The sequence below is a fragment of the Gopherus flavomarginatus genome, chromosome 5 (assembly GCF_025201925.1).
Source record: "Gopherus flavomarginatus isolate rGopFla2 chromosome 5, rGopFla2.mat.asm, whole genome shotgun sequence".
Taxonomy (NCBI): Eukaryota; Metazoa; Chordata; order Testudines; family Testudinidae; genus Gopherus; species Gopherus flavomarginatus.
This window is the reverse complement of record NC_066621.1, coordinates 53,709,158-53,727,161: the sequence shown is the minus strand read 5'-3', so window position 1 is coordinate 53,727,161 and position 18,004 is coordinate 53,709,158. Positions and strand designations below refer to the sequence as shown.

Genomic DNA, 18,004 nt, shown 5'->3' with positions numbered 1-18,004 from the left:
TTTCATTTTGATTTGGTTTTGTGCTTCTCCTTTCCTTTACTTTCTTTTTGACTTCAAGTTGTGAGCATTGAGCCTTTTAAACCCTACAGTGTTTCCAAGATTTTATCAATGTACATTAACTAGTCCTGAACTTAGTTTTGTCACCCCTGTCTGGTTCTGTTTCCACTCACTCCTGCTCTTCGGCAACAATGGGAAATTTCATCCAGTGATGACTCTGATCCAGCCTTTTTAGCCTGACTTCAGACGGAACAGGGGTTCTACCCACCTGACAACAATAAATATATATTTTTAAAACATAAGCACTATTACTGCTTATTAAAGTGGACCTAGACTCCAAGTACCATGGAAAATGTGTTTTCATCCTTTCATTTCAAATGTTAACTTTCCTCCTGACCTGCCCCCAAAATTTCTGTTTTTGCCATGATACCTAAACCTTTGTATGGTGGTTTTTACTCCCCAAACTAATTAGCCAGGTAGGATGGTCTTATAATTAGAGGACTAGACTCCATTCCTATCTCTGCTGTAGACTCCCCTGTGATGTTAAGAAAGTCAGTTAACATCTCTGTGCCTTGGATCCCTGACTGTAAAATGGGGATGATAATAATAAAAAGAAGAATTACATTAATGAATCCAAATAATTCAATAGCATGTCTCTGAGAGTGTCCAGTGCCCGCTGCTTCACAGGAATATGCAAGAAATTGAGTAAAGGACCATCATTAAATAATCTGGAAGTTTCTTCCAAACCTGGGGCAGTGAAGTGTTACCTTTGTCCCCGAATCATGAAGATTTGTATCCGATATTGTTTTTTATTATTTCTAATGTTGCTTAGGGTGCTTGTAGCTGAAGGTGTTTGTTCATTCATTGAGAGCTTCAGAATGCTAAGATTTTATTCATTGTGGTTTTGCACAGCTAGTAGAAAAATTGAACCACTGTAAAGTATTACAGACTGCATTAGTATTTCGAGGGAAGGCCCTTTGGTCTGTAGTGGTTTGGGTCTTTTCCACTTCTGCCCCATTCATTTGCTTCCTGGTCTTGACGTGTGTCTTCTGCTCCTCTGCCACTAATGCCATCCTGCCAACCTTCCCTAGCATCACTGGAAAGAGGAAACAAAGATTATTTTAGACAGTTTATTATCAAATCTCAATAACAATCATTTACTTTTCACTTATCCCCCACAGCTTAATCTCTGCTTTTCCATAAAATTGAGGACCCGCACAAATACCTCACCAACACAAGTTGTTCCAATAAAAGATATTAGCTCAGCTACCTTGTCACACACTGTCATAAACGGATAGTTAAGGGTTAATTTCTCTTTTACCTGTAAAGGGTTAACAAACAGTGAACCTGAAACACCTGACAAGAGGACCAATCAGGAGACAGGATATTTTCAAATCTCGGTGGAGGGAAGCCTTTGTTTGGGCTGTTTCCCGGGGTTTTTGTTCTCTCTGGGTTCTGAGAGGGACCAGACATGTAAGCAGATATCTCCAAATTTCTGAAACAGCCTCTTCTGTTCAAGTTAGTAAGTACCAGTTAGGAAGGCGGTTTAGTCTTTTTATTTGTTTTCTTTATTTGCATATGTATTTGCTGGAAGGAATGTATCTCTGTTGCTGAAACTTGTATTTGTGCTGAGGGGAGGATTTTCTCTAGTGTCTATAAGCTGAAAGACCCTGTAACATTTGCCATCTTGATTTTACAGAGACAACTTGTACTTTTTTCTTTCTTTTATTAAAAGCTTTTCTTTTTTAAAACCTGATTGATTTTTTGGTTATCTTGTGTAAGACCCCAGGGGAGGGAGTCTGCACTCACCAGGGAATTGGTGGGAGGAAGGAGAGAAGGGGGGAGGAAAAGCCTGATTTCTCTCTATGTTAAGATTACTGTCTCTCTCTCAGGGAGAATCTGGGAGGGGGAAAGAAGGGGAGGGGGAAGGTGATTCCTCTCTGTTTTAAGATTCAAGACGTTTGAATCACAGTGATCTTCCAGGGTAACCCAGTGAGGGGAAGCCTGGGAGAGGCAACGGTGGGGGAAAGGGTTTACTTTCCTTGTGTTAAGATTCAGGGGGTCTGGGTCTTGGGGTCCCCTGGGAAGGTTTTGGGGGGGACCAGAGTGTACCAGGCACTGCAAGTCCTGGTTGGTGGCAGCACTACAAGTTCTAAGCTGGTAATTAAGTTTAGGGGAATTCATGCTGGTACCCCATCTTTTGGACGCTAAGGTTCAGAGTGGGGGCTTATACCATGACACACACAAACACAGACACAAATCTTAACCTGTCTGTGAATAGCAGAAGTCATCCCAGAAGTGCATCAGTGCAGTAGTTGTGAATTAAAAAGCTTTCCCATTACTTGCCTCCACTAAGTTCTACCTACTCCTCATAAGCTCCTTTGTATCATAGCCATCATGTTCAACAGCAATATTTTAAAATAATTTTCCCTGGCATTACTGGAATGAGGAAACAAAGGTTATTTTAGACAGCTTATAATTAAATCTCAGTAACTAAATTATTTACTTTTCACTTTTGCCCTACACTTTAATCACTAATTTTCCAAAAATTGAGGACATGCACAAAAACCTCACCAACAGAAGTTATTCCAATAAAAGATGTTAGCCCACTTACCTTGTCATACACAAACACAGATACAAATCTTAGCCTTTTTCTGAATAAGAGGAGTCATCCCAGAAGTGTATCACTGCAGTAGTTGCGAATTGAAACGCTTTCCCATTATTTGCCTCCACTAAGATATACTGACTCCTCATAAGCTCCTCTGTACCATAGCCATCATGTTCAACATCAACATTTTAAAACAATCCTCATTAGAAGATTGCAAGTGAACCTATGATCATAGTTTCTTTGGATGAAATACCAAGGGCAATATGAACTGGTTCTAAATTAAAGTGAGGTTCTGCAATTATTTAAATTTTAAAAGCCCTGGCGTGAAAATATCGACCTCCTTGTACATAGTAATTGGATCTGATCTGAGAATATATCTAAATAGGTCAGCTCAGAAACCTCCTTTACAACTCAAAAATGGGCACGATCTTCACTCTTAGCCAGTTCAGAGGTCAAATAAAAATGTCCTTGCTTCAAACAGGAAAATAACTAGTTATGAATTACAATGTACTTCATAGTAATTTGATTGCATAGCTCTTTACCAACTTTTAATTCATAATCCAAGTAGAATCCATTACCTAATAACTTTCGCTGCCCATTTACCACCAGGTCCTCTTTGGGCAGCATCATAATTCCCACGAGCATGGAAATATTTATCTGCATTTTTATAATTCGCCTCCCGCATGTCGCTGTATGCACGCAACATATCCCCAGCACCTGGAGAGGAGAGAAAGGATTATAGAGAAACTGCAAATTTAAAACAAAAATTTGAGGTTATTCCACCCACATTCTTCTGAAGTAGTCAAGCACCATTCTAATCACTTCACCACCAGAATAGTTCACTGTGAAAATTATTAGTCTTGAAGGGTTTTTTTCAGCCATAACCATTTGCCAAATTTGACCCAAGTTTGCAAAAAGTTGCAATGCCCCCTGAAATTCATTTCCGGTGCATTTAGTATTTGCGCAAAAGAAAATTGCCCAACTTTCCATGGTACCCCGGACTCCCATTAGAGATACAGGGATTTGCAGCCATTTATGCTATTTTATTAACTCACGCTTCCACCAGGTGACATCTTTGGAGAAGAAGATGAAAGGGAGTTCCTTAAGAAGGATCGCACAAAACCATGGAATCTCCACAAAATTCTGTTGCAATATCTTTGGGGAATTCTTTAGGGGTAAACAAACCCTCAAATTTCTCTCAGTGCTTTTCTAAGGGTCACCAGGACAATGGAGTAGAGATGTGATTCCAACTTAGAAACATCAGTCTCCTTTAGGGCTTTGTTTACAGCCAGTTTCTGCATCAATGTAACAATCTGTTTAGAAACCAATTTAGTTAAATCACTGCCACACTTAGGTCCATTTAAGCTAAATCCATTTAAGGTATTCTTGGAGTGTCTATTCTAGGGGTTTGCAGCAATGTACCTATCAATTTCTAAAGTGATGTAGACAGAGGTAACTGGGGACAAATTGGTGAGAATCTTTAGGCTGAGTGTACAATGTGAGAACAAGAATTCTGATTTCATAGATGTGAACCTCTGTCTACCACTACAGTTTAAAAAAATCACAACACTTCTTACAGCAAAAGGAAGAGATCATGAAGTATCAGTCTAAATGTAGAAACATGAGGATGTTTGGGTCTAAAGAGTACAATGGCAAATAGGAGACAATAACTGGAATCAAAGACTATGCTGAGTTGATTCTTGAGACTAAATATATCTGAACACAGTAGACCTTGTGCTCCACATAATTTGATCCACATCTCTATCCAGGCAAAGCCTATTATATCTCACATACATCCCTGATTGAATAAAACCTCTCTCTTCAGGAAGGGTACTTAAGCACATGCTTAAGATTTCTTAAACAAGGATGGATTTAAGCATGTGCTTAAGTGTTTTTCCTCAGTCAAGACCTAAGAATGCAGTTCTGCAAGGTGTTGAATGCCCTCAACTCACCAGACTGGGAATTAGAGAAGTTCAGCATCTTGCAGAAGATGCTCATTCCTCTAGTGCTGAATCAGGACCCAAGTTATCTGACCCCAGAAACATTTCCAGGAGGGGGAAGGAAAGCTTCTGAAATTATTCAACAAACAATTTACAGTATGCTGTATTTCCTTTACTGGGAATGGCACACACCTCTCACAAAACCAAGAACTAACAAATAGAAAGTAACCATTACTTATCAATGCATTTTTATGCCTCCAGATTTTACTAGACCCACTGAGATTCACATCAGGCAATTGCAACAGTTAAAGTCAGATCATGGTCAGTTGGGTGCACAGGTTGCAGTTAAACATCCTGCTAAATGTTAAATGAACCTTGTCTGGTGAAAATATGTTTAATTATGATCCATAGGACTTAGTACAATCTATGGCCCATACCTGCCATCTGATTTGCTTTGATTCAGCAGCCTTGTGCTTGGACTCCCAATGAGGGACCTAAAACTGCATCTTTTTAGGGATCAGAAAAAAAAATCTAATGTATCGTTTTGTGAAGAACTGAGTAAATTTCTTATTTACCAGAATGTATCAAAAATTGTTCTAGAGCTCCTGTCTTTGGCTTTGCTTTGCTGAGTTTTTATTAATTTATAAATTTTATTAATAGCTACACCATTCTGCCTGCACATAGCTTTTGAGAACAGTTTGAATGTCAAACATGCAGTGAGTAAAAAGCATACCTCGATAAGCATCCCTTACGAATGCTCCAGCATTAGTGAACCAGTTCTGGGCACTGACACAGAGTACAAGGGACAATAACAATATGCAGTTGTAGAACTTCATAGTTTACTTATTTAGGCTGTAACAGAAGGAAAGTATGTGTCAGAAAACTGGGCAATATTTTAAAGACTCCAGCCATAATGTAAATTCTTTTATAACTGCTTTGGAACAGGTACATGGATCTTTAGAGTCACACACAATTCTGAAGAGTTACCAAAGTGGTGAGTTCTGCTCAGAAAAATGAAATCTTCTCTGCCATCACAGCACCACGCTGGGAAATAAGTTATAAATATAGAAGTTTTAGTTTCTGCTTAAGGTTTTACATCATAAAAATCACTAGTTCTAAGACAAAAATTGAGTACAAAACTAGGTAAAATGGTACAAATATGAAGTTTCCATTTAGAATCAAACTTACCAGTGCTGTATTGCAAAGACCCTGAAAAATGGAGTTCTTTCTGATGGAGTCTCACAAGAAGATGGTTCTATATTTATAGGAAGCCTTATCTCAAAGAACAAATAGGAAATTATTTACAGAAACCTGACTAATTGGGCAATTCTTTGCTTGTTGAACGCCAACACTGCTTCTATTGTTCCCTTATTTTTTCTCAAAGCTTCCTGGTTTGAATTGGTCAATGTCTGTATTCTCACTATAGATCTAATAATTAATTACTTAACTAGTGCCTAACATGATGAACTATCCATTATTTACTGGAAGTTGTATGTAGAAGTTTTAAGTAATCATCCTGCATGTACCATAAATGCCAGATCAGTTATATAAGACGGTTACTTACCTCTCATAACTGTTGTTCTTTGAGATGTGTTGTTCACATCCGTTACAATTAGGTGTGAGCATGTCACGTGCACGGACATCGGAAACTTTTTCCCTTAGCAGCTCCTGTCAGGACAGCAGAGGAGCCTCCTAGAGTGATGCCCTTATGGCAGTGTATATAGTACCCTGCCGGCCCAGCCCCCCTTCAGTTCCTTCTTGCTGAAGACTCTGACAGAAGGGAGGGAGGTGGGTATAGTAATGGACGCGAACAACACATCTTGAAGAACAACAGCTACGAGAGGTAAGTAACTGTCTTTTCTTCTTCGAGTGATTGTTCACGTCCTTTCCAATTAGGTGACTTTCAAGCTTACCATTGGAGGACAGTAGGAGTCATGGAATGATTGATGGAAGGGCAGTTCTGCCGACCGCCACATCATCTCTGGCCTATTGGTTGACAGCATAGTGAGCTGTAAACGTGTACACTGAAGACCCAGATAGCTGCCTTGCAGATGTCCTGGATGGGGACCTGCACCAGAAAGGCAGTCGAAGATGCTTGCGCTCTGGTTGAATGGGCCGTGATTGCTGAGGCTGGGACCTTGGCCAGCTCATAGCATGTGCAAATGCAGTCTGTGGTCCAAGACGAAACGTGTTGCGCAGAAACTGGAAGGCCCTTCATTCTATCGGCTATGGCTATAAACAATTACTTTGATTTGCAGAAAGGTCTCCTGTGCTCTTTGTAGAATGCTAGGGCTCTTTGAACATCCAGCATGTGTAGGCTACAGTGTCAAGGGCTCATGTGAGGCTTTGGAAAGGACACCGGAAAGCAAATGTCCTGACTCATGTGGAATTGGGAGACCACCTTGGAGAGGAATTTAATGTGCAGTCTAAGTTGCATCTTGTCCTTATGAAACACCATGTAAGGAGGTTCAGAGGTGAGAGCTCTCAGTTCAGACACCCTCCTTGCTAATGCAATGGCCACCAGGAATGCCACCTTCCAAGAAAGGTAGAGGAGGGAACAAGTGACTAGGGGCTCAAACAGTGGGCTTATGAGTTTGGAGAGGACCAGGTTCAGGTTCCAGGTTGGGACTGGTGGGTGAGAATACAGGAACACTCTTTCCAGCCCTTTAAGGAAGCACTCCACCATGGGATTTGAGAATACCAAGCACCCAGATTCTCCAGGATGGAAAGCTGAAATGGCCGCCGAGTGCACTCTGATGGATGAAAGAGACAGGGCCTGCTGCTTAAGGTGTAGGAGGTAGTCCAAAATAATTGGAATAAGAACCTGGAGTGGTTCAAGATGCTTGGGTACACACCAGCAGGAAAACCTTTTCCACTTTGCCAGGTAGGTAGCCCTACTGGAAGGTTTTCTACTACCAAGGAGAATTTGTCTCACCGACTGAGAGCACTGGCTCTCCATGGATTTAGCCACGGGGTTTCCAAACCATGAGGTGTAGAGACTGCAGGTTCGGATAGAGAAGGCGCCCATGGTCCTGTGTGATTAGATCTTAGCAGAGGGGCAGGCTATTGGGGCTTCTACGGACAGCTCTAGGAGGGTCATGTACCAATGCTGCCATGGCCAGGATGGGGCAATCATGATTACCGTCGCCCTGTCCCTTTGAATTTTGAGCAGAACTCGGTGGACCAGCAGGATTGGAAGGAAGGCATACTTTAGCCCCTCACCCCACGATATTAGGAATGCTTTATCAATCGAACCCAGACTGTGGTTTTGGAATGAGCAGAACTGAGGGCACTGTGTGTCACTCTTGGTGGCAAAGAGGTCTGCTTGGGGATAACCCCACCTTTGGAAAACTGACTGTATGATGTTCGATCTGATCAACTACTTGTGAATGTGGAAGGACCTGCTGAGGTGATCCGCCAGTTCATTCCACACCCTGGGAAGGTAGGATGCTTCCAGCTGAATGGATTGGGCTATACAGAAGTCCCAGAGGAGAAGAGCCTAGTGGCAGAGGGGTGAGGAGTGGGCTCCTCCCTTTTTATGTAGAACATGGCAGTTGTGTTGTCTGTCAGGACTATCATGCTATGACCTTGCAAAGTGGCATGAAAAGTTTGGAAGGCCAGAGAAACTGCCCAGAGCAAATTCAGGTTGCTATGGAGAGGTATCTCGTCTGTTGACCACATGCCTTGTGTCCTCAGATCCCCTAAGTGTGTGCCCCAGCCCAGATCTGACACGTCTGATACTAGCATCAGAGAAGGTTGGGGCTTGGCAAAGAGGGCCCCTGCACAGACTACTGGTTGGTCCAGCCACCAACACAGGGATTCTTGTACCTGCCCCGGAATCATTACTACAAGGTCCAGGGGGTCTCAGACAGGTGAGCCATGCTTGTATGGGCCTGAATCTCAGTCAGGCATGCTTGACCACATACGTGCATGCTGCCATATGTCCTATCAGCTGTAGGCAACATATGACTGTTGTGGTGGGTTACTGAAGCATTGTTCTGACAATCTGCTCTATGGCTTGGAATCTGGGCTCTGGAAGGCTTGCTTTTGGCTGTATCAAGTCTAGGACCACCCCATGAACTCTATCCTTTGGGTAGGTATGAGTGACAATGTGGGTATGTTGAGGAGGAGTCCCAGCCTGTGAAAGATGTCCTTGATGATGGTCACTTGGGCCTGAACCTTATCCTTGGAATGACCTGTCAGTAGCCAGTCATCGAGGTATAGCTACACTCAACTTGTCTTTTTTGCAGGAAAACCGCCACCACTGCCAGGCACTTTGTGAAAATGCGGGGGCTGTGGACAGGCTGAATGGGCATACCATGAACTGGTAGTATTCTTGGTTTATTACAAACCAGAGGAAGCGTCAGTGTGCCGGATGGATGGCCATGTGGAAATAGACGTCCTTCATGTTGAGGGCAGCGTACCAATCTCTCAGATCCAGTGATGAGATTATAGTGCTATCATAACCTTAGTCCCAGATTTGGACCTTAGCGTCCAAAATATGGGGGTTAGCATGAAAACCTCCAAGCTTAGCTACCAGCTTGGACCTGGTACTTGCTGCCACCACCCAAAAAATTAGAGTGTTTTGGGGCACTCTGGTCCCCCTGAAAAGCCTTCCCTGGGGACCCCAAGACCCAAATCCCTTGAGTCTCACAACAAAGGGAAATAATCCTTTTTCCCTTCCCCCCTCCAGGTGCTCCTGGAGAGATACACAGACACAAGCTCTGTGAATCCAAACAGAGTGACTCCCCCTCTCCGTTCCCAGTCCTGGAAACAAAAAGCACTTTCCTCTTCACCCAGAGGGAATGCAAAATCAGGCTAGCAAATTCAACACACACAGATTTCCCCCTGATTTCTTCCTCCCACCAATTCCCTGGTGAGTACAGACTCAATTTCCCTGAAATTTCCCAGAAAAGAAAACTCCAACAGGTCTTAAAAGAAAGCTTTATATAAAAAAGAAAGAAAAAATACATACAAATGGTCTCTCTGTATTAAGGTGACAAAATACAGGGTCAATTGCTTAAAAGAATATTGAATAAACAGCCTTATTCAAAAAGAATACAAATTAAAGCACTCCAGCACTTATATTCATGCAAATACCAAAGAAAAGAAACCATATAACTTACTATCTGATCTCTTTGTCCATACACTTAGAAACAGAAGAGTAGAAAGCAGAAAACTACTTCTCCAAAGCTCAGAGAAAGCAGGCAGACAGAAAACAAAGACTCAGACACAAAATTCCCTCCACCCAAGTTGAAAAAATCCAGTTTCCTGATTGGTCCTCTGGTCAGGTGCTTCAGGTGAAAGAGACATTAACCCTTAGCTATCTGTTTATGACACGCCCCCCAAATTGCAGACAGTGGGGAAGCTCACTGGCGGCGATTTCCTTCTAGAACTTTAAAATAAACAGATTACTACAACACATGCACCTTTACATATACTACTAAATATATAACTAACAGACTTCTGCATTTTAAGAACACTTTTTAACTACTGAATTCTGGGAAACTCTCACGGGAGAGAGCATCAGCAACTTTGTTAGAAGCTCCTGTGATGTGTTGAATTTCAAAATCAAAATCTTGGAGAGCTAAACTCCAACGAAGAAGTTTCTTGTTGTTCCCCTTGGCAGTATGAAGCCACTTTAGTGCAGCATGGTCAGTTTGTAGTTGGAACCGCCGTCCCCAAACATATGGGCGTAGCTTTTCCAGGGCGTACACAATGGCATAGCATTCCTTTTCACTGACTGACCAGTGACTTTCCCTCTCAGACAGTTTCTTGCTGAGAAACACGACAGGATGGAAGTTGTGATCTGTTGCTTCCTGCATGAGCACTGCCCCTATACCACGCTCAGATGCATCTGTGGTTACTAGGAATGGCTTGTCAAAGTCCGGGGCCCTGAGCACAGGGTCAGACATGAGCATCGCCTTAAGCTGGGTAAAGGCCTTTTGACACTCATCAGTCCACTTAACGGCATTTGGCTGGGTCTTTTTGGTCAGGTCGGTCAATGGGGCAGCGATTTGGCTGTAGTGTGGTACAAATCGCTTGTAGTATCCGGCCAAGCCTAAGAAGGATTGGACCTGTTTCTTTGACCTTGGGACAGGCTACTTTTGGATAGCATCCACCTTGGCCTGTAGGGGGTTTATGGTTCCTCGACCCACCTGGTGCCCCAGGTAAGTCACTCTGTTTTGGCCTATTTGACACTTTTTGGCCTTAACAGTTAGTCCTGCCTGCCTGATGCGCTCAAAGACCTTTTCCAGGTGTAGTAGGTGTTCGGGCCAGGAGTCTGAAAAAATGGCCACATCATCGAGGTAGGCAACTGCAAATTCTCCCAGTCCAGCTAGTAGACCATCTACCAGCCTCTGGAAGGTGGCGGGTGCATTTCGAAGGCCGAAAGGAAGGACATTGAATTCATACACCCCCGCATGGGTGACGAATGCTGACCTCTCCTTGGCAGGTTCATCTAGCGGTACTTGCCAGTACCCCTTGGTTAAGTCTATTGTAGAGATGAACTGGGCACGTCCCAACTTCTCCAATAGCTCATCGGTGCGTGGCATTGGATAGTTGTCCGGACGAGTTACAGCATTTAGCTTACGGTAGTCCACGCAAAAGCGTATTTCCCCATCTGTTTTGGGTACCAGAACCACTGGAGATGCCCATGCACTGGTAGATGAGCGGATTATACCCATCTGTAGCATGTTCTGGATCTCCCGTTCTATAGCAGCTTGGGCATGAGGAGACACTCGGTAGGGTGGGGTTCTGATCGGGTGAGCATTACCTGTGTCAATGGAGTGGTATGCCCGTTCAGTCCGTCCTGGGGTGGCTGAGAACAATGGGGCGAAGCTAGTGCACAGCTCCTTGATTTGTCGCCGCTGCAGACGTTCCAGGGTGGTTGAGAGGTTCACCTCTTCCACGCCACCGTCTTTTTTCCCGTCGTAGTAGACACCGTCAGGCCACTCAGCATCATCTCCCTGGACTGTAAACTGACAAACCTGTAAGTCTCTGGAATAGAAAGGCTTGAGAGAATTAACATGGTAAACTCTAGGTTTTAGTGAGGAATTGGGAAATGCTATGAGGTAGTTTACAGTTCCCAGGCGCTCTTGGACCGTGAATGGCCCTTCCCATGATGCTTCCATCTTATGGGCCTGTTGCGCCTTCAAGACCATAACCTGGTCTCCTACCTTGAAGGAACGTTCTCTGGCATGTCTGTCATACCAGGCTTTTTGCTCTTCTTGAGCATCCTTTAGGTTCTCTCTAGCAAGGGCTAAAGAGTGTCGGAGGGTGCTTTGTAGGTTGCTTACAAAGTCCAGAATGTTAGTTCCTGGAGAAGGCGTAAACCCTCCCATTGCTGCTTCACCAACTGTAATGGTCCCTTAACCTCGTGACCATACACAAGTTCAAACGGTGAAAACCCTAAACTGGGATGTGGTACAGCCCTGTAGGCAAACAGCAACTGCTGCAACACTAGGTCCCAATTATTGGAGAATTCGTTGATGAATTTTCGTATCATGGCCCCCAAAGTTCCATTGAACCTTTCCACCAGGCCATTGGTTTGATGGTGGTACGGGGTGGCAACCAAGTGATTCACCCCGTGAGTTTCCCACAGTTTTTCCATGGTCCCTGCCAGGAAATTAGACCCTGAATCTGTAAGGATGTCGGAGGGCCAACCTACTCTGGCAAAGATGTCTGTTAAGGCCAGGCACACAGTGTTAGCCCTGGTGTTGCCTAGAGCTACTGCTTCTGGCCATCGGGTAGCAAAGTCCACTAAAGTCAGTACGTACTGCTTTCCTCTGGGTGTCTTTTTTGGGAAAGGACCCAGAATATCCACAGCTACTCGCTGAAATGGGACCTCAATTATGGGGAGTGGCTGGAGAGGGGCCTTGACCTGGTCTTGAGGCTTTCCCACTCTTTGGCATACCTCACAAGACCGGACATACTTGGCAACATCCTTGCCCATCCCCTCCCAGTGGAAGGACTTCCCCAACCGGTCCTTGGTTCTGTTCACCCCAGCATGGCCACTGGGATGATCATGGGCTAAGCTTAAGAGCCTCCCCCGGTACTTAGTTGGAACCACCAACTGTTTTTGCGGCTGCCATTCTTCCCGGTGTCCACCAGAAAGAATTTCCTTGTATAAAAGTCCTTGGTCTATAACAAACCGGGATCGATTAGAAGAGCTGAGAGGCGGTGGGGTGCTCTGTGCCGCCGCCCAAGCTTTCTGAAGGCTGTCATCTGCTTCCTGCTCAGTCTGGAACTGTTCCCTTGAGGCTGGGGTCACCAGTTCTTCCTCAGACTGTGGACTTGGGCTTGGTTCCTCTGGAAGCAATGTAGGTGATGGGGTTGTTTCCAGTGCTGGTGAACCTCTCTCCGCTGGTGCACCTGAGGTTATTTCAGGCTCTGGCTGAGCCTTTTGGGTATGGCTGTCTGTTGCTTCTGCCAGTTTTGGCTCGCTGGCGCCCTCTGGCTTTGAGTTTGAAGATGTGGTTGCACTTGCTGGTGCTGGTTGCTGTTCCAGTTCCGGGCCTGGGACTGGAGGTGTTGTGGCTGTTTCAGTGGTTGGCATGGAATCCGGGCCCACTACCTCTGTCTGGGTCTCTGGTAACCCAGACGGGGCGTCTGTGGACGGTTCAGGAACAGGAATGGGTCTGGAAGCTTGCCTGGTTTGGCTACGTGTAACCATTCCCACTCTCTTGGCCCGCCTCACCTGGTTGGCCAAGTCTTCTCCCAGTAGCATGGGGATAGGATAATTGTCATAGACTGCAAAAGTCCACCTTCCTGACCAGCCTTTGTACTGGACAGGCAGTTGAGCTGTAAGCAAGTCTACAGCTTGTGACATGAAGGGGTAAATTGTAACTTTGGCCTTTGGGTTGATGAATTTGGGGTCAACGAAGGATTGGTGGATAGCTGACACTTGTTCCCCCGTGTCTCTCCACGCAGTAACCTTCTTTCCGCCCACTCTCAAATTTTCCCTTCGCTCCAAGGGTATTTGAGAGGCATCCGGGCCTGGGGATCTTTGGTGTGATGGTGGTGTAATGAATTGCACTCGCATGATGTTCTTGGGACAGTTGGCCTTGATATGTCCCAGTTCATTACACTTAAAGCATCTTCCATCTGATGGGTCACTGGGCCGAGGTGAGTTACTGGAGACTGGTGAGGTGGAAGAGTAGGGCGTCTGTGGCTTTACTTGGGTTGTATGTGGGGTCTTTGGCTGTCCTCGGTTGTAGGGTTTATGGTCGGTGTGCCCCCTGGGGTATTCGTTCCCCTTGACAGTAGCTTTCTTGCTTTCTGCCACTTCCATCCATTTGGCTCCAATCTCCCCCGCCTCAGCGAGATCTTTGGGTTTTCCATCTTGTATGTAAAGTGTGATGTCTTCAGGAACACCATCCAAGAACTGCTCCATTTGTATGAGGAGGTTTAGTTCTTCCAAGGTTTGAATGTTGTGTCCTGTTATCCAGGCCTCATAGTTTTTTGCAACGTAGTAGGCGTGTTTGGGAAATGACACATCTGGTTTCCACTTTTGGGTTCTGAAGCGCCGACGGGCATGATCTGGGGTTATCCCCATTCTGTATCTGGCCTTGGTTTGAAAAAGTTTATAGTCATTCATTTGCTGCTTAGGCATTTCAGCTGCCACCTCTGCTAAAGGTCCACTGAGCTGTGACCTCAATTCTACCATGTACTGGTCTTCGGGGATGCTGTACCCAAGACAGGCTCTTTCAAAATTTTCCAAGAAGGCCTCGGTGTCATCCCCTGCCTTGTAGGTGGGAAATTTCCTGTGCTGTGGAGCAATAATTGGCGCCGGGTTGTTAGGGTTGGCTGGCACATGCAGCCCAGCTTTTGCCAAGTCCAGTTCATGCTTTCTCTGTTTTTCCTTCTCTTCATTTTCTTTTTGTTGTTTTTCCATTTCTCGGCGGTGGGCCAACTCTTCTTCTGCTTGTTTCCTTCGGTGGGCCACCTCTTCTTCTTCTAGTTTTCTTTTGTGTGCTGCCTCTTTGGCTGCCTGTTCTCTTTGGAAGGCTGCCAGTTTGATGCTTTCTTCCTTTTCTTTCATCTCCATCTCTTTTTGTTTTATTTCCAGTTGTCGCCTGTGTTCAGCTTCTTTGATTTGTTCTTCGGCCTCAATTTTTGCCTTAGAAGTCATGGTTCCTGTTTTCTTGGGTTGGGGTGCCCTCCGGTGTTTATCTTCTGCACTGCAGGCTCTGTTGCCTCCTAGAGTCTGCCTAGCAACAGTGCCTTTAGCTAATCTTCAATGTTAAGTAAACCTGAAAAACTACTTTATTTGCATATATATAGCGCTGGTAATGACTCTCAATGGGAGTGCTATTGTGTGACAAAAGACTCTTAATAGCACCTTAATGGTTTCTTGCTTATTATGCAAGCCACAAACTGCCAGAGAGAGCAGAAAAAAAAAATTCTCTTTGGTTCCCTTTTAAAACCAAACTGTTTCTCTCTGCTAAAAAGCCCTTAGCAGAGAAAAGAAAAAAATAATATTCATACTGGCTTCTGGATTTTGTCTATCCCACCACTGCACACCATATCATAACCTTAGTCCCAGATTTGGACCTTAGCGTCCAAAATATGGGGGTTAGCATGAAAACCTCCAAGCTTAGCTACCAGCTTGGACCTGGTACTTGCTGCCACCACCCAAAAAATTAGAGTGTTTTGGGGCACTCTGGTCCCCCTGAAAAGCCTTCCCTGGGGACCCCAAGACCCAAATCCCTTGAGTCTCACAACAAAGGGAAATAATCCTTTTTCCCTTCCCCCGTCCAGGTGCTCCTGGAGAGATACACAGACACAAGCTCTGTGAATCCAAACAGAGGGACTCCCCCTCTCCGTTCCCAGTCCTGGAAACAAAAAGCACTTTCCTCTTCACCCAGAGGGAATGCAAAATCAGGCTAGCAAATTCAACACACACAGATTTCCCCCTGATTTCTTCCTCCCACCAATTCCCTGGTGAGTACAGACTCAATTACCCTGAAATTTCCCAGAAAAGAAAACTCCAACAGGTCTTAAAAGAAAGCTTTATATAAAAAAGAAAGAAAAAATACATACAAATGGTCTCTCTGTATTAAGGTGACAAAATACAGGGTCAATTGCTTAAAAGAATATTGAATAAACAGCCTTATTCAAAAAGAATACAAATTGAAGCACTCCAGCACTTATATTCATGCAAATACCAAAGAAAAGAAACCATATAACTTACTATCTGATCTCTTTGTCCATACACTTAGAAACAGAAGAGTAGAAAGCAGAAAACTACTTCTCCAAAGCTCAGAGAAAGCAGGCAGACAGAAAACAAAGACTCAGACACAAAATTCCCTCCACCCAAGTTGAAAAAATCCAGTTTCCTGATTGGTCCTCTGGTCAGGTGCTTCAGGTGAAAGAGACATTAACCCTTAGCTATCTGTTTATGACAAGTGCTTAGGAAGACCATGCAGAAAAGGAGTTTGACCATAAATTTGTTGAGTCCATGAAGGTCTAAAATGGGTCGAAGACCCCCCCTTTGCCTTGGGGATTAGGAAGTAATGGGCATAAAACCCTCTTCCCCTTAGCTCCTGGGGAACCTCCTCCACCACCCCTATCTCAAGGAGTGAACATAAGGAGTTGCTCGTGAGAGGGGTCATTGAAGAGGGATGGGGAAGGTGGGTGTGAGGGAGGGAAGGAGAAGAACTGGAGGGAGTATCCCACCTGTACCATGTGTAGTACCCAGCAGTCTGATGTCATATGGGACCACGCACAGTAGAAGTGGGACAGCTGGTTTAAAAACTAGGGGAATAGATCCGGGAACTGAGTTGGTATGCTGTCCTTGAGTGTACCTTCAAACCCCTTGCTTGTTTCCAGGCTGGGGTTTATTCTGGCCTTGGTTAGGCACGTTATTTTGCAGTCTATGCCTGCTGTTTCTGCCCCAACTGCGATAAGTGTCGTGCTTGGGGTGGGGTTGATACTGCCTCTGCTGCAGAGGCTGGGGCCTGAAGGGCTTCATCTGGATTGCTTATGTATGCATCCCTAGCAGCTCCAGTGTGGCCGTAGAGACTTTAGGGTCGTGTAGCCTGGAGTCTGTTTGCTCAGAGAAAAGGTCTGAACCCTCAAAGGGAAGGTCTTGGAGGGTGTTTTGGATCTCTGGAGGGAGACCCGACACCTATAGCCATACTGAGCATTGCATGACCACCCAAGGCAATGGTTCTGGCTGCAGAGTCGGTCGAATCAAGGGAGGCTTGCAGCAAAGTCTTAGCTATCGCCTTTCCTTCCTTGATTAATGTGGCAAACTCCGAGTGCGGGTCTTGGGACAGGTGATCCTTAAACTTGGACATGGCCATCCAAGAGTTGAAATTATGTCTATTAAGGATTGCCTGCTGGTTGGCTATACGTAGTTGGAGGCCCCACGATGAGTACACCTTTCAGCCAAAGAGGTCTAGATGCTTGGCCTTTGGAGCCAAGGCTTGTTGACCCTGGCATTCCTTTTCATTGACTGCTGAAATGACCAGGGAGTCAGATGGCAGAACAAGAACTCATAGCTCTTGGATGGGGCGAAGGATTTCCTTTCTACCCCCCTGGCCATCGGTGTGATGGAGGCTGGGGTTTGCCATATAGTATTGTAATTGGTCAGTATGATCTTTATCAGAAGGAGCGTGACTCTGGAGGGACCCTCGGGAACCAGGATATCCACCATTGGATCCTTCTGCTCAATCATTTCCTCTGCCTGGAGGCCCATGTTGAGAGCAATTCTGCATAGCAGCTCTTGGTGAGCCTTATGGTCTATTGGTGGCAGTCCTGAGACTGATGTACCCGCCACCGCTTTGTCTGGGGAAAAGGACGATGTGAGTTGCTGCTGGTTGCCCTCGTCCAGACTCTCCTGTAAGTCCCCATAGGCCTAGGTGACCTCGGCGCCTGATGGGGCTGACATCTCCTGAGGTGTTGTCTTACTTGGTAATGCCACAGGCACTGGCCTGCCACCGGCGCCTGCTCTTGGGGGTCCGAGGGGGGCCTAGAGAGCATAGCCTTTCTAGCCATTGATGTGTGCCTGTGTGGCAACCATTCAACCTTGAATGGTGTTACATGGAGTGCCCGGACCTGGATGCTCTGGAGATGGTACCCTGTTGATGATGGTAGACCCATGGGGTCCAGAAGGGCCACTGTCCCAGAGATGGCTACCAAGCTGAGTGGGACTCTCTGCTGGCCATGATCCGGTGCCTGATGTAGCTGGAGCAACCGGAGTCAGCTTTGGAGCTGGAGGATACTGATGGAGAGGACCAGGGCAGTGCTGAACCCTGAGCAGCTATAGGGTGCTGTGAGGTGCAGGCCGGGGAGCGGTGCCTGGATGATCGGGACCATGAATGGTACCAGGAGTCTCGGGACTGGGACTGGTGCCTCTCACACGGTGCCGGGGAGGTTGCCGGCACCATGCTCCGGTGCCAGGTGACTGATGGCATCATGGAACGAGGTCTAGGTGTCGATGCGGGTGCCGCAG

The 18,004-nt window shown here is 45.5% G+C and overlaps 1 protein-coding gene across 1 annotated transcript; it reads right to left on the bottom strand.

Annotated features, from left to right (window-relative positions):
- Window positions 1-889: 889 nt before the first annotated feature.
- LOC127052299 (serum amyloid A-5 protein-like) lies at window positions 890-5,788 on the bottom strand. The gene is made up of 4 exons (XM_050955843.1): window positions 5,734-5,788; window positions 5,279-5,397; window positions 3,184-3,322; window positions 890-1,093 (listed from the first exon to the last, which is right to left on the bottom strand). The coding sequence occupies exons 2-4, from the start codon at window positions 5,379-5,381 to the stop codon at window positions 952-954; spliced, it is 384 nt and encodes a 127-aa protein (XP_050811800.1). The 5' UTR covers window positions 5,382-5,397; window positions 5,734-5,788; the 3' UTR covers window positions 890-951.
- Window positions 5,789-18,004: the final 12,216 nt, after the last annotated feature.